The sequence below is a fragment of the Antedon mediterranea genome, chromosome 3 (assembly GCF_964355755.1).
Source record: "Antedon mediterranea chromosome 3, ecAntMedi1.1, whole genome shotgun sequence".
NCBI classification, from domain to species: Eukaryota; Metazoa; Echinodermata; class Crinoidea; order Comatulida; family Antedonidae; genus Antedon; species Antedon mediterranea.
In genome coordinates, this window is record NC_092672.1 from 6610564 (window position 1) to 6632035 (window position 21472).

Sequence of the window (21472 nt, forward strand, 5' to 3'; positions counted from 1 at the left end):
CAAGCTTTTGTTACATACCTACAAATATGAAAGATAAAAGCACACAAAAGAGCAAAGAAAGAAGCATTTCCTGATTTTCTAAATACCAATGTTGTTTTGTTGAACTGTTTCTCATAATAAAAGATATGTGCAGTGAACCTGGTACCTTTTTGCAATACACCTTTATAACAGAAGTTGTAGCAGAATAGCCACACACCAACTGATCGCAAGTAGAAGGTATACACAATAGTTGAATAAAAATAGTTGAAGGAGGCCAGAAGGTACATTGACTAACACACATCAGACAGGAACACAAGTAGAAGGTTCGCCTAAATATTGCAGTCAACATTTCCAATGTAAGTAATATAACTTTTGATACATTGGTTCCGATACAATTTTGTATTATAGCACACCTACTGTATGCATATCTTTGCCGTTTGATTGGTTGATTTTGTATTCGTCACGTGCCATGTATTATTTTCTCCAATTTTAACGATTGTAGATACTTGTACTCTAATAATACTTTTGTTCGACAGAGTAAGTTGGTTAATGCGTGAAATTGAATACAAGTTTAGATGTACAAATAGCCTAATGAATGTTTTTTAGTTGTGAGTCTCTGAATGACCTAAGCTTCATTCCGCCTCGATATTTCAAATCATGAAAATTTTCCTTATCCAACTCAAACACTAAACATTCTTTATTTGTACTGTATATAGTTGTTGATCTATGCATTATTATCGTGTATTTAGTTTGTTTCTGTAAATTAACAGGGCGCCCTGTGTACATGCCCTTTTATTTATGTCTGTTTCTCTTTCTTTTAGGGAACTATTTTCTTTCTCAAACATTCATATTTTAAAACACCTTAAATGTGTTGGTCACGCATCATAAACCCCTTTTCATTGTATTTGAAATTATCTTACATATTACACCGAAAGAAAAAAAAAACATAAAACAATGTATTCTATTCCACAGATGTCTGCTGAAACAGTATTGACGTTTTTTGATGAAAAAGATCTGGAATGTTCCATCTGTCTAAAAAGATTCACAGATCCAAAAGCACTTGAGTGTCTTCATACTTACTGCCTTAAATGCCTGCAATATTTGATGAGAAAACACGGCAAGATACGATGTCCAAAATGCTGTAAGGCATACACTCTAAAGAATGATGATTTGAAACATTTGCAGTGCAATGAAACAATACGTTATCTGGTTGAATTTGTTGAGAAGATTGAATCTGAAAAACCAGAAACATGCTCAAGATGTGAAGATCGACCTCAGCACTATTGTTCTGAATGTGAAATGTATATGTGTAGGCAGTGTATCCAACAGCATAAGACGGAGAACCATTCACTGTACACACTGGATACAGACATAGAAGAACAAGGTCAAGATTTACCAAATTGCCAAAATCACCCTGATAAAAAACTGGAAGATTACTGTCGTACATGTAAACTTACTGCATGTGAAGATTGTAAACATATTGTCCGTTGTTATAGAAATCAACATAAGGTGATTCCAATGCTGACTGCTCTGAATGAGATTAATCAAACGGTTATTGAAACTATGAAGACAGCTGAAGAAATTAAGGGAAAACTAAATGAGAGATTAGATGTTATCACTAAAGAAAAATCAGATTCTGAATCTGATTTCTCGTTTAGCAGAACGGCGATAGAATTTCAAGAGATTACAATCATCAAAAAGGTGAAGCAAGAAACTAAGATAATGATGGCAAATCTTACACATATATATAAAGAAAAAGGCAACATTATCGATCGTGAAGTTAAAAATATTGAATCAAAGCTGACACAAGTAACCTCATTGATGGACTCAATTAAAAAAACAATGAATAAACCAACAGAAACAGAAAACCTTGCATCATACCAGACAATTATCAATGCAGTTAGGAATGCCGCTGCAGCAGATGAATTGGATCAATCATTTGCTAAAACAAGAAATACACCAAAGTTTATTCCATCTCAAAAGCTGGTTGACTTGATGAATCATGAAGGTATTGGTAGACTTATCACTGTTGGTGGTGTATACAAGGTTAATAAAGAAGACGAGAACATTTCAGTCACAAAAGGGCAGCCATTTAGTGTGAGAGTATCAAGCCAAGCAGAGAATGATGTTGGTCCATTAACAGCCACACTAAGCAACTCATTAGGTGAGAAATCAGCCACTGAAGTAGCACATAAAAAGGGAGAGTACACAGTAACAGGTAGATGCAAGGAAGGAGACTGGCACATGGATATTACTGATGGAGATAAGTCACACGTCATCGGTTCACCAGTGAGTATCAAGGTGGAAGCTCTTGGACTTGTAAATACCATAGATAACATATCAGAGTATAAAAAAAACGATAAAAGACAAAAAGTGATAGATGTAGTATTAGATACTGATGGATGTATGTTAGTGTCAAGCTGTAACAGTAAAGATCTAATAAAGTTCGATCAATCAGGTTGCTTTGTTTCTAAGATACAAATACCACAACGTGTCAAAGTCAATCGCATGCATCAATTAGGCAATGGTCACATGGTGTATAGTGATTATGTAGACAAATGTGTTGTAATGTGTGATAATCAATATCATGAAATCCAAACCTTTGGTAAAGTATTATTGCAAAAGCCAGATGGAATAACAGTAAACAAAAAGACCAGGATGTTATATGTAGCAGACCGTGAATGTCACTGTGTGTTTAAATTCAATATTGATGATGGTAGTCTACTGGGTAAGATAGGTTCTGAAGGTAGTAAACCAGGTCAAATGAAAACACCAATGGATATTGCTTTAACAAAAGATGGTCATGTGTTTGTTGCTGATTGTGATAATAGCAGAATACAAATGTTTGATGCTAATGATAAGTTGATTAAAATCCTAATAGGATATGGTGAAGAAGATGGTAAAGTCTGGGGTCCTCAAGGTATAATCCTAGATATGGATGAGAATATAATAGCATCCAGTAATCATAAACTACAACTATTTGATCAAAATGGTAAATTCATTAAACGAATAGATAACAAAGATGATTGGTTGGATGTCCCAGCAGGGATTGCTGTAATCTCACAAAGACCACGACGAGTTGTAGTGGCAAACCACAGAGCAAACAATGTAAAAATATTTAATTATTAAAAATAACTACAAAGCATGAAAACATTTAGGCATCCAGATAACTGACAAATTTCTGTTAAATGTTCGTAATCAGATCAGTAACAATCACATGAATATTGTTATTAAAGCAAATGTACACAAACTAAAATGTTACCATTTATATCTTAATTGTTTAAGTTGTGTATTTGAATGTTCTGTTGTTATCTTAATGTTTTTGCATATTGACTTTTATTTAATTATAAAATTAATACATTTTTTGAATTTAAGGCGGAGGTGGGGGGGGGGGGGGGTGAGGGGAGAGATACAGTACATTATCAAAGGTTATACAGATAAAATGATACAGTAACGTTGTGACCTGTAATTTTACAATAGAAGCCCTAATTTGAGAACCCCTAAGAAGACGGGACACCCCTATTAAAGGGATATTTTCCCGCGAAACGACGATTGGGTAATACTATGGTTTACTGTTTTAATACTATTCAGAGGACTGCTTTTTAAAAGGGAACGTTTGTTGGTTCTTGATGATGTCCCCCAAGGGTTCTCTACTTTATTTGTAATGTAATCAATAATAAGATGTTACATAATAATATAATTATTGACACTAATAATTGAAGTGGAGTTGTGGCTTGGTGGTTATGATGCTTGTCTACCACTCCAAGGGTCCTGGGTTCAAGTCCCGTCAAATGTCAGGATTTTTTTCTAAGGACCAAATTACTCCACTCCGAAAGACTTAATATTGACACTAATAATTTTATATACATGTTACCTAAATCATTTTGTAAATATCTCCAATAACGATTATAATTATTTTGCTTTTTATTATATAGGCCCTATTGACAGAAGAAGACATGGTGTTGACACTCTGACATTGTTGTTTAGTCTGTAAATCGCGCTGGTAATAGAAATAAAAACTCATATAGGCCTAACGATAATTATTATATCACTGTAGCATCCATTAGACAGTGTATACCACGATCGAAAAACACCCCTATTTGGGGCAAATCGTTGAACCTAAATTCGTTTTAATCGTCAATAACTAATTATCGAACTCAATTTAATTAGTAAAGAGGGTTACATCAGGCGGTTAAAATCAGTACCGAAAGTACGAACCAACTTTATATACATCGAGTAAACATTCTAGAAATAACGCGCGATTTACTGAATTTTGCCCTTACGTAAATTTATATATAGATTATATTTGTATTAAAGTGAAATAAATGATATCTACAAAAATGAGAAAAGGGATGATCTAATTTATCATATGTATTATAGCACTAATATTATTAAAGACTCATTAGCCTGTTCATGTACAATGCAACTTTTAGGTTATCGACTACATAGGCCTTATTTATCTGCAAAATGTGTTGCTGTAATATAATTATTAGTGTTATGTATCTGAAATATCAGTCTCTATCCTAATTGTTGATTGTTATGTATTTGTCAATATACTACTGTAATTACTGATTTGTTTGGTTTACCAATAAATGGAATAACAATGTGTAACATATTTCAGTATTTATTGCTACTGCAACTAATAGTGTATATATTAAAACGACAAGTTCTTCTTTAGGATTTTAAAATTCCAACCATTTAAAATTCTAAATACAAAAGTATTGATATAATAGATGTTGTCTCTGAAAGACCAGGCACTCATTAAACTCTGCTAAGAGTACATTGACTCAAGATTGGAATGTACATGAGGAAATAATAAAATTGTAAAAAGTGTATTGAAAAATATACCTTATGATATAGAAACTTTTCTTGATAACACAGTGTAAACCGGCTTTTGTTGCCTATCTACTTCATTAAATATGAAAGAAAATTACGCACAAAAGAGCAAACAAAGAAAGATTCACGACCCTGATTTTCTAAATACCAATGTTGTTTTGTTGAACTATTTATCATAATAAAAGATATGTGCAGTGAACCTGGTTCATTTGTGCAATACACCTTTATAACAGAAGTTGTATCAGAAAAGCCAACACCTACAAACATCAACTGATCGCAAGTAGAAGGTAGGCCTATACACAATAGTTGAATTAAAATAGTTGAAGGAGGTCAGAAGGTACATTGACTAACACACATCAGACAGAAACACAAGTAGAAAGTTCGTCTAAGGTCTACATAATTGTCAATGTAAGTACATGAGTGATACAACTTGTCTACAATAATCATGGTGTTTTACAAATGAGGATTTATACAATGTTGTATTACAGCACAGCTAATGCATGCCTTTGTCATTTGATTGTTTGATGTTGATGTTTTATCGCTCACGTGCCATGTATTGTTTTCTCTCATTTTAACGATTGAAGTTTTACCTTTTTTCAATTTTCAATTCAATCATGGATAAAATAAGTGATTCAATTTAGGTTGGCACAGTTGGTTGGTTAATGCATGATTGCGCTGTATTTGACTGAGCATGCTCACCATTTACAATGAATTTGAATACAAGTTTGGGTGTATTATAAAACAAATCATGAACATTCACCTCCTCTTGTAAATTGAAAGGTTGGTATTAACACATTTTTTTATTTTATCAGGGTTACGATTGACAAAAAAACCCCCAGACAAATACTGTAGCAAAATATGCACCCAGTAGGAAGAAATAGCAGTGTGGTACCCTGCTGGCATAGTTTTAACCAAACATTCATTCAATAGCCTTATTTTTATGCAACAAAGGCTAGTATCCTATACTTCATTTAGTTAACTTGTGTTGATTGAAATACAAATAAAAAGTTAACTAGATTTAATTCGTCACTATGACGAATTATAGGTTATATGCATTGATTTAAATAAAGATAATTGATTTTTAAAAGATATATTGATTGATTGATTTTCTCAGAATCTTTAATTATTTATAATATATGATAGGACCTTGCTAACGCGAATACAATAGCCGGTATCACAATCCGATCAAAGATCCATATGCGTATAATGTCATAAACCACATTTGTTGTTACATAATAATAAAGACATAAGTTACTTTTTATCTAGATTTCATTATAAATCATGTGTATAATCTATACACTAAGAAATAAATTTGAACAAACAATACGGATAATAAAAAATTTACTATGCAGTAACCACTTTGGTGCAAATAGATTATTACATACCGCAATGAATTATAATTTTTTACTATGATGACATCTTTAAAAATGTAAAAAAATTATGCACTGTCAAACTATATACTTTTAAATTTAATATATGAACTTCTTAAGAAAGAAAGTTAATGTTAAGTTTGTTATTTCGGCCTAAGAAAATGTCATAATTTGTTTGATTGTCGAAATTATTTAAAAAAAATTTAATATGCAATTAATGATGACTTAATCAACTTTTTTTCTCTTAATTTGATAATAAATCATACATATGATACATACACTTCAAGAAAATGAAATACAAAATAGGTGTTCCTCTGCATTCTGACGATATATATTATTTTTTTTGGAGGGAAACCTCCAAATGTTATTACTTTCTGGGTGTTGCCTCTTAATTATTTATATTTAAATTGTTATTTTGTTTACTTTGAAATGATAAGAAATAAATGTTATTATGAATAAATTTTAAAATTTAGCATATTTTCACCATTTTGTTAACTTATACGTGCGTAGCCTGTCACTTTTGACGTGCTCATATAACGCAATTTCGAGTTGAAACGTGAATCAAATATGATGATATTATTAAAGAAAGATTGTAAAACAGAAATCGGCCAAAAAGAGTTCGCATCAACGTTTAACGCGCAGTGCGCGTGCAAAAATCTGCGCACTCATAGCAATTTTTTAAACGCTTAAAATTGCCTGAAATGTACTCTAATTTCATCGAAAATAAATTTTGACAATTTTGAACATTTTAAGCGCGCGTACGCAAGCGTTATATGCGCTACGCACGTAATTGTATTGCCATATGATGAAATATGACCTGAAATTTATCAGTACCAAATTTTGTTTAATTGTGATTCATGCTTGTGAAGATATGATTACAAACGTGATTTCGTTAAATCGCGCGTAGACCGCGTAATTTTTGATTGCGCATCGTGAAAATATAACCACATCGATTCCTGGCCATAAGAAATATACTCTGAAAACTTGACTTAGCTAGATGAAACTGATGCCAAGATAATTCACGGACAAAATAGTGCTAAGGAAAGAATAAATAAACTAGATTTAATTCGTCACTATGACGAATTATAGGTTATATGCATTGATTTAAATAAAGATAATTGATTTTTAAAAGATATATTGATTGATTGATTTTCTCAGAATCTTTAATTATTTATAATAAATGATAGGACCTTGCTAACGCGAACACCATAGCCGGTATCACAATCCGATCAAAGATCCATATGCGTATAATGTCATAAACCGCATTTGTTGTTACATAATAATAAAGACATAAAGTAACTTTTTATCTAGATTTCATTATAAATCATGTGTATAATCTATACACTAAGAAATAAATTTGAACAAACAATACGGATAATAAAAAAAAAAATCTTATTTCGTTTCCCAAGGTGAGACTCGTACTCGGTACCTTGAATGCTATAGACACGAGCACAGCCCATCGAGCCATACACAACTGACTAAAAGTTGGAGAAAAATTCCTCCGTGTATTTACTATGCAGTAACCACTTTGGTGCAGATAGATTATTACATACCGTAATGGATTATAATGTTTTACTATGATGACATCTTTAAAAATTGAAAAAAATGATGCACTGTCAAACTATATACTTTTAACTTTAATATATGAACTTCTTAAGGAAGAAAGTTAATGTTAAGTTTGTTATTTTGGCCTAAGAAAATGTTATAATTTGTTTGATTGTCGAAATTAATTTTGTTAAATTTAATATGCCATTAATGATGACTTAATCAACTTTTGTTCTTCTAATTTCATAATAAATCATACATATGATACATACACTTCAAGAAAATTAAATAAAAAATAGGTGTTCCCGAGCATTCTAACGATATATATTAATTTTAAAATTTAGCATATTTTCACCATTTTGTTAACTTACACGTGCGTAGCCTGTCACTTTTGACGTGCTCGTATAACGCTGTTTCGCATTGAAAAGTGAATAAAATATGATGATATTATTAAAGAAAGGTTATACAACAGTAATCGGACAAAAACAGTGCGCATTAACGTTTGACGCGCAGTGCACGTGCAAAAATCTGCGCACTCATGGCAATTTTTTAAACGCTTAAAATTGCCTGAAACGTATTCTAATTTCATCGAAAATAAATTCTGACAATTTTCAACATTCTAAGCGCGCGTACGCATGCGTTATATGCGCTACGCACGTAATTGTATTGCCATATGATGAAATATGACCTGAAATTTATGAGTACCAATTTTTGTTTAAAAGTGATTCATGCTTGTGAAGATATGATTACAAACGTGATTTCGTTAAATCGCGCGTAGACCGCGTAATGTTTGATTGCGCACCCTGAAAACATAACCACATCGATTCCTGGCCATAAGGAATATACTCTGAAAAATTTACTTAGATAGATGAAACTGATATCAAGATAATTCACGGACAAAATAGTGCTAAGGAAAGAATAAATAAAGAAATAAATAAAGATTCTGACAGAATCAAGAGGTTATATGCATATCATGCATATAACCTAATAAATAAATAAATAAAGATTTTGACAGAATCAAGAGGTTATATGCATTAATGCATATAACCTAATAAATAAAGAAATAAATAAAGATTGTGACAGAATCAAGAGGTTATATGCATAGATCTGGATGACGGTGCTTTATTTCTATCTAGTTGCTAAGCGTAAATGGCAAACACAAAGCAAGTCAATCAGAAGCCTGGATTTTCCCAATTACAAATTTAGTTACAAATTGTAATGGTCATGAATTCAAATTAAAGGGCCAAAATATGTCAAAGTTAATTTGTGTAAACATTCACAAACTGTACTGGGTATTTAATAATAAAAAAAATTATTAAAACAATAATATTATCAAACATATTGTCTCTCGAGGAGGACCTGGCACTCATTCCAAAGTTTTAATATTGTTAACTTAAAATTGAAATGTACATGAGGAACATCAAAATTATATAAGTGTAGGCCTATTCACTAAAGTTTGAATCAACTTCTCAAAAGGGACTTTTCTTTTGTTAAATTGCAAAGTTAATATCTTATGATAACCTAATGTAAACCGACTTTGTTTACTTCTATTTCAAAATTAACAAAAAGGGCAAACAAAGAAGTATTTTAAAAATTTATTTTCTACCCGGGTTTTCTACATACAAATGTTATATTATCAAGATATGTTTACTTTTCAGTGAACTTGGTACCTTAAATTGTGCAATAGGCCTACACCCTTAACAGCAGAGAATATAAACTACGCATACACACATTCAACTGATTGCAAGTAGATGGTACACTACACATCTCCAGTCCTAGATGCAAGAACTTGATACAAATATTTGAAGGACAGAAGGAACATTCAGACAGGAACAAAAGCAAAAGGTTCATCATCTGAATATTTGCAGTCAATACTACGGAAAAAATCTACAACATTTTAATGTAAGAAATTAACCAATCTTCTTTTTATTCTTTGAAACCTGAAAACTAAACCACATTCAACTAAAATATAATTTGTATATCGTTACAGTGACAACATGAATCGACACTAACCGCGTTGTGGTTTGATAAAAAAAAAACACAAAAACTTCATTTAGTACAGGTGCTTCACAAAACGCATAATGAATAACTACATTTTCATTTAGCTATTTAAATGCCTGATAATTTAGCTATTAAAAAGTGTAGTTTAATTACAATCTTTTTAATTAATGATTATAGTAAACATTATATTAGTGTCTGTTCGTGAAAATACGAAATATTTTACGTGCGTTACTTATTGTCTCTATTAAAGAGAGTGTCAATTCGTGTCGTCACTGCTGACGATTATTTTTGTTGATGTGTGCATTATTATAGTGATTGATTTAGATGGTTCGTAATCTTACAGGGGTGTACATATACTTTATGTCGGAATTCTTCCATTTAATAGTTTAATTCATTTATACATTTTTTAGGGAAACATTTTTCTATTTTCTTTCTCAAACCATCCATACACATCTATAACAAGACAACTTTAGGGTTATGTTTATGTATCGCTTCATCTTTCCAGAAATGTATTTGTGTCAACAGAGTCCAGGACTAAACAAAAGAAACAAAACACCGAAATGGATGGAAAATGTCATTTATTTATTAAATGACGAAATAACTAAATATATAATGTAAAACTAATGTAATAATAATAAAGGGGGCAGCCACCTTATATAAGTAGATTATGGTATTGATATTACATCTAATACCTTACATTACGTGAAGGCTGCCCCTGTTGAATATATAGTATTAACAATTAGCATTCACCATTGTTATATATATACGCACCATTAATATATTTGTAAAATAACTGATACTATAATATAAAAGTTATAGGTCTATAGAGAATCGTAATTAACATATCGTAGAATTAATAATACATAAACAAATTGAGATATAATTTATTAATTCCATCATGAAGCGGTGGAAAGAAGAGGTGGATGGAGGGAACAACAATTTATTGACGTGTTGGTCCGAAGGAAGTCAAAAGGAAAAGGAATGTCCATTACTTTTGGTGAAAAATGTTCTTTAATGTTAAATGAATGTATAAATGTATTATATTTTACAGATGTCTGCTGAAACAGTATTGAAGTTGTTTGACAAAAAGAGATCTGGAATGTTCAATCTGTCTACAAAGATTCACAGATCCAAAGGCGCTTAACTGTCTTCATACTTACTGTCTAAGATGTTTGCAAGATCTGATGAGAAGACATGGCAAGATACGATGCCCAAAATGCCGAGAGACGTACATTCTAAAGAATGATGATTTGAAACATTTGAAGTGCAATGAAACAATACGTTATCTAGTTGAATTTGTTGAGAAGATTGAATCTGAAAAACCAGAAACATGCTCAAAATGTGGAAATCAACAGCACTATTGCTCTGAATGTGAAATGTATATGTGTCGACAATGCATCCAACAGCATAAGATGGAGAACCATTCACTGTACACACTAGATACAGAAATAGAAGAACAAGATCAAGATTTACTAAACTGCCAAAATCACCCGGATAAAAAACTGGAAGATTACTGTCGTACATGTAAACTTACTGCATGTGACGATTGCAAACATATTGTCCGTTGTTATAGAAATAAACATGAGGTGATCCCAATTCAGACAGTTCTGAATGACATTAATAAAACTGTTACTGAAACTATGAAGACAGCTGAAGAAATTAAAAGAAAACTAAAAGAGAGATTAGATGCTATCACTAAAGAGAGATCAGAGTTTGAATCTAATTTGAAGTTAAGCAGAACAGCAATTGAAATTCACGAGAAGACAATTATCAGAAAGGTGAAGGAAGAAACTAAAGCAATGATGGCAAATCTTACACAGGTTTATAAAGAACAAAGCAAAATTATTGATAATCAAGTTAAAAGTATTGAATCAAAGCTGACACAAGTAAACACGTTGATGGAATCAATCAAGAAAACAATGAATAAACCAACAGAAACAGAAAACCTTGCATCATACCAGACCACTATCACTACAGTTGGGAATGACGCTGCAGCAGATGAAACAAGAGTTACACCAAAGTTTATTCCATCTCAAAAGCTGGTTGAGTTGATGAATCATGAAGGTGTTGGTAAACTTATCACTGTTGGTGGTGTATACAAGGTTAATAAAGAAGATGAGAACATTTCAGTCACAACAGGGCAGCCATTTAGTGTGAGAATATCAAGTCTAGCAGAGAGTGATGCTGGTCAATTAACAGCCACACTAAGCAACTCATTAAGTGAGAAATCAGCCACTGAAGTAGGACACAGAAAGAGAGAGTACACAATAACAGGTAGATGCAATTTGGAAGGAGATTGGCACATGGATATTACTGATGGAGACATGTCACACGTCATAGGTTCACCAGTTAGTATCAAGGTGGAATCTCCTGGACTTGTAAATACCATAGATAACATATCAGAGTATAAACAAGATCGTAAAACAGAACAAGTGACAGATGTAGCATTAGATACTGATGGATGTATGTTGGTGTCAAGCTACAGTAAAGATCTAATAAAGTTTGACCAATCAGGTTGTTTTATTTCTAGGATGCAAATACCACAAAATGTAAAAGTCAATCGCATGTATCAATTAGGCAATGGCAATGTGGTGTATAGTGACACAATAGAGAAATGTGTTTTAATGTGTGATAATCAATATCATGAAATCCGTACCTTTGGTAAAGGAGTATTAAAATATCCAAAGGGAGTAACAGTAAACCAAAAGACCAAGATGTTATATATAGCAGACAGTGAATGTCACTGTGTGTTTAAATTCAATATTGATGATGGTAGTCTACTGGGTAAGATAGGTTCTGAAGGTAGTGAAGCAGGTCAAATGAAACAACCACAAGATGTTGCTTTAACAAAAGAGGGTCATGTGATTGTTGCTGATTTTGAAAATAACAGAATACAAATGTTTGATGCTAATGATAAGTTAATAAAGATCCTTGTAGTCTATGGTCAAGAAGATGGTAAAGTCTTGGGTCCTCATTGCATAACCATAGATATGGAAGGGAATATAATAGTATCCAGTAATCATAAACTACAACTATTTGATCAAAATGGTAAATTCATTAAACGAATAGATAACAAAGATGATTGGTTGGCTGTCCCAGTAGGAATTGCTGTAATCTCACAAAGACCAAGAAGAGTTGCAGTGGCAAACCATGGAGCAAACAATGTAAAAATATTTAATTATTAAAATAACTATAAAACATGAAAATATTTATGCATCCAGATAATTGATAAATTTCTGTTAAATCAGATCAGTAACAATCACATGAATCTCGTTATTAAAGCAAGTGAACACAAACCAAATTTTAGCATATTAACTTTTATTTAATTGTAAAATTAATTAAAAATACTGTGTATTTTACATTTAACTTTACTTTGGGTATATAAATTGGATGTTTAATATTTCAATTTTCAATGTTTTATTTAAATGTACAAAATTATCATCTGTTATGTTTTATCATTGTGCTGTGTATTCTAATGTATTACTTTAAAGGGAGGAGGAAGAAATACATCATCGAAGGTTATACAGATAACATGATACAGTAATGTTGTGACATGTACAGTAACTTGGAATTGTTATTGAATTTACACAGGTTTCTTAAGTACAGTAGAAGCCCTCATTTGGGACCCCCTAAGAAGACGGGACAACTCTATTAAGGGGATATTTTCCCGCGAAACGACGATTGGGTAATACTATGGTTTACTGTTTTAATACTATTCAGAAGACTGCTTTTTAAAAGGGAACGTTTGTTGGTTCTTGATGATGTCCACCAAGGGTTCTCTACTGTATTTGTAATGTAATCAATAATAAGATTTTACATAATAATATTAATATTGACACTAATAATTGGCTTATATACATGTTACCTAAATAGTTTTGAAATACATCTCCAATAATGATTATAATTATTTTGCTTTTTATTATATAATATTAACAGAAGAAGACATGATGTTGACACCCTGACATTGATGTTTAGTATGTAAATCGCGCTGGTAATAAAAATAAAAACTCATATAGGCCTAACGATAAATATTATATCACTGTAAATTATATGTATTATATTATATGTATTAAAGTGAAATAAATGATATCTACAAAAATGAGAAAAGGGATGATCTAATTTATCATATGTATTATAGCACTAATATTATTAAAGACTCATTAGCCTGTTCATGTACAATGCAACTTTTAGGTTATCGACTACATAGGCCTTATTTATCTGCAAAATGTGTTGCTGTAATATAATTATTAGTGTTATGTATCTGAAATATCAGTCTCTATCCTAATTGTTGATTGTTATGTATTTGTCAATATACTACTGTAATTACTGATTTGTTTGGTTTACCAATAAATGGAATAACAATGTGTAACATATTTCAGTATTTATTGCTACTGCAACTAATAGTGTATATTAAAACGATAAGTTCTTCTTTAGGATTTTAAAATTCCAACCATTTTAAATTCTAAATACAAAAGTATTGATATAATAGATGTTGTCTCTGAAAGACCAGGAACTCATTAAACTCTGCTCAGAATACACGGACTCAAGATTGAAATGTACATGAGGAAATAATAAAATTGTAAAAAGTGTATTGAAAAATATACCTTATAATATGGAAACTTTTCTTGATAAAACAGTGTAAACCGGTTTTTGTATCTACTTCATTAAATATGAAAGAAAATTACGCACAAAACAGCAAACAAAGAAAGATTCACGACCCTGATTTTCTAAATACCAATGTTGTTTTGTTGAACTATTTATCATAATAAAAGATATGTGCAGTAAACCTGGTTCATTTGTGCAATACACCTTTATAACAGAAGTTGTATCAGAAAAGCCAACACCTACAAACATCAACTGATCGCAAGTAGAAGGTAGGCCTATACACAATAGTTGAAATTAAAATAGTTGAAGGAGGTCAGAAGGTACATTGACTAACACACATCAGACAGAAACACAAGTAGAAAGTTCGTCTAAGGTCTACATAATTGTCAATGTAAGTACATGAGTGATACAACTTGTCTACAATAATCATGGTGTTGTACAAATGAGGATTTATACAATGTTGTATTACAGCACAGCTAATGCATGCCTTTGTCATTTGATTGTTTGATGTTGATGTTTTATCGCTCACGTGCCATGTATTGTTTTCTCTCATTTTAACGATTGAAGTTTTACCTTTTTTCAATTTTCAATTCAATCATGGATAAAATAAGTGATTCAATTTAGGTTGGCACAGTGGGTTGGTTAATGCATGATTGCGCTGTATTTGACTGAGCATGCTCACCATTTACAATGAATTTGAATACAAGTTTGGGTGTATTATAAAACAAATCATGAACATTCACCTCCTCTTTTAAATTGAAAGGTTGGTATTAACACATTTTTTATTTTATCAGGGTTACGATTGACAAAAAAAACCCAGACAAATACTGTAGCAAAATATGCACCCAGTAGGAAGAAATAGCAGTGTGGTACCCTGCTGGCATAGTTTTAACCAAACATTCAATCAATAGCCTTATTTTTATGCAACAAAGGCTAGTATCCTATACTTCATTTAGTTAACTTGTGTTGATTGAAATACAAATAAAAAGTTATCTAGATTTAATTCGTCACTATGACGAATTATAGGTTATATGCATTGATTTAAATAAAGACAATTGATTTTTAAAAGATATATTGATTGATTGATTTTCTCAGAATCTTTAATTATTTATAATATAATGACAGGACCTTGCTAACGCGAATACAATAGCCGGTATCACAATCCGATCAAAGATCCATATGCGTATAATGTCATAAACCACATTTGTTGTTACATAATAATAAAGACATAAGTTACTTTTTATCTAGATTTCATTATAAATCATGTGTATAATCTATACACTAAGAAATAAATTTGAACAAACAATACGGATAATAAAAAAAAAATCTTATTTCGTTTCCCAAGGTGAGATTCGATCTCGGTACCTTGAATGCCATAGACACGAGCACAGACCAGCGCGCCATTGTAGAAAAATTCCTCCGTGTATTTACTATGCAGTAACCACTTTGGTGCAAATAGATTATTACATACCGCAATGAATTATAATTTTTTACTATGATGACATCTTTAAAAATGTAAAAAAAATGATGCACTGTCAAACTATACACTTTTAACTTTATTATATGAACTTCTTAAGAAAGAAAGTTAATGTTAAGTTTGTTATTTCGGCCTAAGAAAATGTCATAATTTGTTTGAATGTCGAAATTATTTTTTAAATTTAATATGCAATTAATGATGACTTAATCAACTTTTGTTCCCTTACAAAATAGGTGTTCCTCTGCATTCTGACGATATATATTAATTTTAAAATTTAGTATATTTTCACCATTTTGTTAACTTATACGTACGTAGCCTGTCACTTTTGACGTGCTCATATAACGCAATTTCGAGTTGAAACGTGAATCAAATATGATGGTATTATTAAAGAAAGATTGTAAAACAGTAATCGGCCAAAAAGAGTGCGCACTAACGTTTAACGCGCAGTGCGCTTGCAAAAATCCGCGCACTCATAGTAATTTTTTAAACGCTTAAAATTGCCTGAAATTTACTCTAATTTCATCGAAAATAAATTTTGACAATTTTGAACATTTTAAGCGCGCGTACGCAAGCATTATATGCGCTACGCACGTAATTGTATTGCCATATGATGAAATATGACCTGAAATTTATCAGTACCAAATTTTGTTTAATTGTGATTCATGCTTGTGAAGATATGATTACAAACGTGATTTCGTTAAATCGCGCGTAGACCGCGTAATTTTTTATTGCGCATCGTGAAAACATAGCCACATCGATTCCTGGCCATAAGGAATATACTCTGAAAAATTGACTTAGTTAGATGAAACTGATATCAAGATAATTGACGGACAAATAGTGCTAAGGAAAGAATAAATAAATAAATAAATAAAGAAATAAATAAAGATTGTGACAGAATCAAGAGGTTATATGCATTATATAACCTAATAATAAATCCATAGACCTGGATGACGGTGCTTTATTTCTATCTAGTTGCTAAGCGTAAATGGCAAACACAAAGCAAGTCAATCAGAAGCCTGGATTTTCCCAATTACAAATTTAGTTACAAATTGTAATGGTCATGAATTCAAATTAAAGGGCCAAAATATGTCAAAGTTAATTTGTGTAAACATTCACAAACTGTACTGGGTATTTAATAATAAAAAAATTTAATAAAACAATAATATTATCAAACATATTGTCTCTCGAGGAGGACCTGGCACTCATTCCAAAGTTTTAATATTGTTGACTTAAAATTGAAATGTACATGAGGAACATGTTTTGTTTGACAAAAGAGATCTGGGAATGTTCAATCTGTCTACAAAGATTCACAGATCCAAAGGCCCTTAACTGTCTTCACACTTACTGTCTTAACTGCATGCAAGATTTGATGAGAAGACATGGTAACATACGATGTCCAAAATGCCGTGAAACGTACAATCTAAAGAATGATGATTTGGAACATTTGAAGTGCAATGAAACAATACGTTATCTAGTTGAATTTGTTGAGAAGATTGAATCTGAAAAACCAGAAACGTGCTCAAAATGGGGAAATCAACCTCAGCACTATTGCTCTGAATGTGAAATGTTTATGTGTCGACAATGCATTCGACATCATAATATGTTCCCAACGCTGAAGAACCACTCACTGTACACACTAGATACAGACATAAAAGAACAAGATCAAGATTCACTAAACTGCCAAAATCACCCGGATAAAAAACTGGAAGATTACTGTCGTACATGTAAACGTACTACATGTGAAGATTGTAAACATATTGTCCGTTGTTATAGAAATAAACATGATGTGATCCCAATGCAGACAGCTCTGAATGAAATTAATAAAACTGTTACTGAAACTATGAAGACAGCTGAAGACATTAAAAGAAAACTAAAAGAGAGATTAGATGTTATCACCAAAGATAGATCAGAGTTTGAATCTAATTTGAAGTTAAGCAGAACAGCGATTGAAATTCACGAGAAGACAATTATCAGAAAGGTGAAAGAAGAAACTAAAGCAATGATGGCAAATCTTACACAGATTTATAAAGAACAAAGCAAAATTATTGATAATCAAATTAAAGGTATTGAATCACAGCTGACCCAAGTAAACACGTTGATGGAATCAATCAAGAAAACAATGAATAAACCAACAGAAAACCTCGCATCATACCAGACAACTATCACTGTAGTTGAGAATGACGCTGCAGCAGATGAATTGGATAAGTCATTTGCTAAAACAAGAATTACACCAAAGTTTATTCCAACTCAAAAGCTGATTGAGTTGATGAATCATAAAGGTGTTGGTAAACTTATCACTGTTGGTGGTGTATACAAGGTTAATACAGAAGACGAGAGCATTTCAGTCACAAAAGGGCAGCCATTTAGTGTGAGAGTATCAAGTATAGCAGAGAGTGATGTTGGTCAATTAACAGCCACACTAAGCAACTCATTAGGTGAGAAATCAGCCACTGAAGTAGCACATAAAAAGGGAGAGTACACAGTAACAGGTAGATGCAATTTGGAAAGAGATTGGCACATGGATATCACTGATGGAGATACGTCACATGTCATAGGTTCACCAGTTAGTATCAAGGTGGAACTTCTTGGACTTGTAAATACTATAGAAAACATATCAGAGTATAAAGAAGATGATAAAATACAAAAAGTGATAGATGTAGTATTAGATACTGATGGATGTATGTTAGTGTCAAGCTACAGTAAAGATCTAATAAAGTTTGACCAATCAGGTTGTTTTGTTTCTAGGATACAAATACCACAAAATGTAAAAGTCAATCGCATGTATCAATTAGGCAATGGCAATGTGGTGTATAGTGACACAATAGACAAATGTGTTTTAATGTGTGATAATCAATATCATGAAATCCGTACCTTTGGTAAAGGAGTATTAAAATATCCAAAGGGAGTAACAGTAAACCAAAAGACCAGGATGTTATATGTAGCAGATCGTGAATGTCACTGTGTGTTTAAATTCAATATTGATGATGGTAGTCTACTGGGTAAGATAGGTTCTGAAGGTAGTAAACCAGGTCAAATGAAAACACCAATGGATATTGCTTTAACAAAAGATGGTCATGTGTTTGTTGCTGATTGTGATAATAGCAGAATACAAATGTTTGATGCTAATGATAAGTTGATTAAAATCCTAATAGGATATGGTGAAGAAGATGGTAAAGTCAGGGGTCCTCAAGGTATAATCCTAGATATGGATGAGAATATAATAGCATCCAGTAATCATAAACTACAACTATTTGATCAAGATGGTAAATTCATTAAACGAATAGATACCAAAGATGATGGATTGGATGTCCCAGCAGGGATTGCTGTAATCTCAGAAAGACCACGAAGAGTTGCAGTGGCAAACCACAGAGCAAACAATGTAAAAATATTTAATTATTAAAATAACTACGAAACATAACAACATTTATGCATCCAGATAATTGATCAATTTCTGGTATATGTAGAGCAAATAAACACAAACTAAATTGCTATTATTTATGCCTTTAAAATTGTTAAAGTTGTGCATTTGTATTGTCTGTTGTTATCTTAATATTTTGGCATATTAACTTGTTTAATTATAACATTAAGTACGATCACCATTTAACTACGTAAGACACATCACGTTAATAAAGTGTATACAAATGGGATGTTTAATATTTCAATTTTCAATCTTTTATTCTAATGTACAAATTAATAACTTTTATGTTATATTATGTGCTGTGTATTCTAATGTTAACATGTGTTGCTTTAATAGTAGTGGGATAGGTTGGGCGGGAGTGATATTTCTTTTCGTACATAAGTTGGGGACCCGTCATGAAACGTCACAAAATAAACATGAATATTCATTAGTCATATTGTGGGACGTAAGAATTGAACTAACTACAATTCGCTAATGCAAGCGCTTTCTGTCGAGCCGTCTGTGTAGTCGATAAACATTATCAAATGTTATACAGATAACATGAAACAGTAACTTTGTGACCTGTAACTTGGAATTATTGATAAATTTACACAGGTTTCTTAATTACACTGAACCCATCATTTGGGACCCCCTAATCAAGAAGGGACACCGGTATTAAGGGTATATTTCTCGCGAAACGACAGAGGGGGGAATAATATGGTTTATTATTTTAACTATTCAGAGGACACCTCTTTGAAGGTGTCCCCAAGGGTTGCCTACTGCATTTGTAGTGTAATCAATAATAAGAAGTTACATAATAATATTAATATTGACACGAGTATAATTGCCTTATATTCATGTTACTTGAATCATTTTGTAAATACATCTTCATGGTGGTGATGGTTATAATTGTTTTACTTATTATATAATTTTAACAGAAAAAGGCATGGTGCTGACAATCTACACTGATGTTTAGTCTGTGAATTGCGCTGGTAACAGAAATAAAACTCGTATAGGCATAATAATAAATATTATAATATTATCACTGTAAATTAACAATTCTGTTGCAGTTATGTATTAAAGTGAAATAAATGATATTTCCAAAAATAACAAAAGGGATGATCTATTTTATAATGTATTATAGCACTAATATTGTTAGAAACAAAACAACCTGTTCATGTACAATGCAACTTTTAGATTTTTACACTACATAATATGCCTTAGTTATCTGCAGCATTATATTATGTATTAGCTGTACTATAATTACTAGTGTATCATGAGTATTTATGTAACATATCGGTCTCTATTCTAATATACTGATTTTTGCTTTTTAAGTTTCCAATATAGGCCTACTACTGTGTGTGCTGTATTACCAAATATTCATTTGATACGGAAATAGATAGTATGTGGAAATACAGCACTAGAAATCGGGTGTTGATTTCGGTCACTTACCTTTAGTAATTCTTACCTTTAGTAAAGTTAAGAGGCAATGAGTTTTTTTTTAAACTCGTAGGGAGCCTCTTCTCTCATATGTGTGTATGTGTGTGTATTTGTCAAGTTTGTTTTTGAATGAATTTACACTCTTGCTATTGACAACAGATTCGGGCAGCGAGTTCCACTTGTTAATTACTCTAGTATCAAAAAAATTATTCCGTTTAGTTGAGTTCCATCTAGGTTTCTTTAAATTAAAAGTTGAGCCTCGAGTGATATTTGGACCAACTTCAGATGCTAATTTAAAAAAGGAGTGGCGATCTATATTTTCGTAACCATTCAAAAATTTAAAAACTTCGATGAGGTCTCCGCGTTCCCTTCTTTCCAGTAAAGTTGGTAAACCTAGCTGTATCCTGCGCTCTTCATAGGGCAAGTTTCTGAGTTCTGGTACAAGTTTTGTTGCTCGTTGTTGGATTTTCTCAAGTTTATTGATGTCTTGTTGTAAATATGGTGACCAGGCTTGAACTGCATACTCCATAACCGGACGCACAAGAGAAGTATAGAGCGACATGAACATCTGTTTATCCATATATGTAAAGGATTTCCGTATTCGGCCTACAATTGAATTGGCTTTGGCTGCAACTTTAGAAACTTGTGTCGACACTTTAAAGTCAGACGTTACATAGACTCCGAGGTCTTTCTCAGCAGAGGTTGTATCAAGAACTGTACCATCAATTGAATAAGTGTGTTTTGGATTTCGATTTCCAATGTGCATTACTTTACATTTAGATTTACTAAACTCCAGTAGCCACTTCTTACTCCACTGCTCAA

The 21472-nt window shown here is 31.9% G+C and overlaps 3 protein-coding genes across 4 annotated transcripts; all 3 read left to right on the plus strand.

The window, feature by feature from the left end:
• The first annotated feature begins 187 nt into the window (after positions 1 to 187).
• Positions 188 to 3108, plus strand: LOC140043645 (tripartite motif-containing protein 2-like). Its single transcript, XM_072088161.1, has 2 exons — positions 188 to 335; positions 952 to 3108. The coding sequence occupies exon 2, from the start codon at positions 952 to 954 to the stop codon at positions 3106 to 3108; it is 2157 nt and encodes a 718-aa protein (XP_071944262.1). The 5' UTR covers positions 188 to 335.
• A 1999-nt stretch (positions 3109 to 5107) lies between these two features.
• LOC140043469 (uncharacterized) lies at positions 5108 to 14086 on the plus strand. 2 transcript variants are annotated; one of them, XM_072087983.1, is made up of 4 exons: positions 5108 to 5223; positions 5457 to 5595; positions 9389 to 9632; positions 10783 to 14086. In XM_072087983.1, the coding sequence occupies exon 4, from the start codon at positions 10916 to 10918 to the stop codon at positions 12914 to 12916; it is 2001 nt and encodes a 666-aa protein (XP_071944084.1). In that variant the 5' UTR covers positions 5108 to 5223; positions 5457 to 5595; positions 9389 to 9632; positions 10783 to 10915; the 3' UTR covers positions 12917 to 14086. The 2 variants fall into 2 exon arrangements, with proteins under 2 accessions (XP_071944084.1, XP_071944085.1); XM_072087984.1 differs by lacking the exon at positions 5457 to 5595 and having other exon boundaries at positions 5206 to 5223.
• Positions 14087 to 17068: 2982 nt separating this feature from the next.
• LOC140043647 (tripartite motif-containing protein 2-like) lies at positions 17069 to 19213 on the plus strand. The gene has a single exon (XM_072088163.1). The coding sequence runs from the start codon at positions 17069 to 17071 to the stop codon at positions 19211 to 19213; it is 2145 nt and encodes a 714-aa protein (XP_071944264.1).
• Positions 19214 to 21472: the final 2259 nt, after the last annotated feature.

Excerpts from the sequence above, each read along its gene's own strand:
- LOC140043645 (XM_072088161.1), top strand. The coding sequence starts at position 952 with ATGTCTGCTGAAACAGTATTGACGTTTTTTGATGAAAAAGATCTGGAA.
- LOC140043469 (XM_072087983.1), top strand. The coding sequence starts at position 10,916 with ATGAGAAGACATGGCAAGATACGATGCCCAAAATGCCGAGAGACGTAC.
- LOC140043647 (XM_072088163.1), top strand. The coding sequence starts at position 17,069 with ATGTTTTGTTTGACAAAAGAGATCTGGGAATGTTCAATCTGTCTACAA.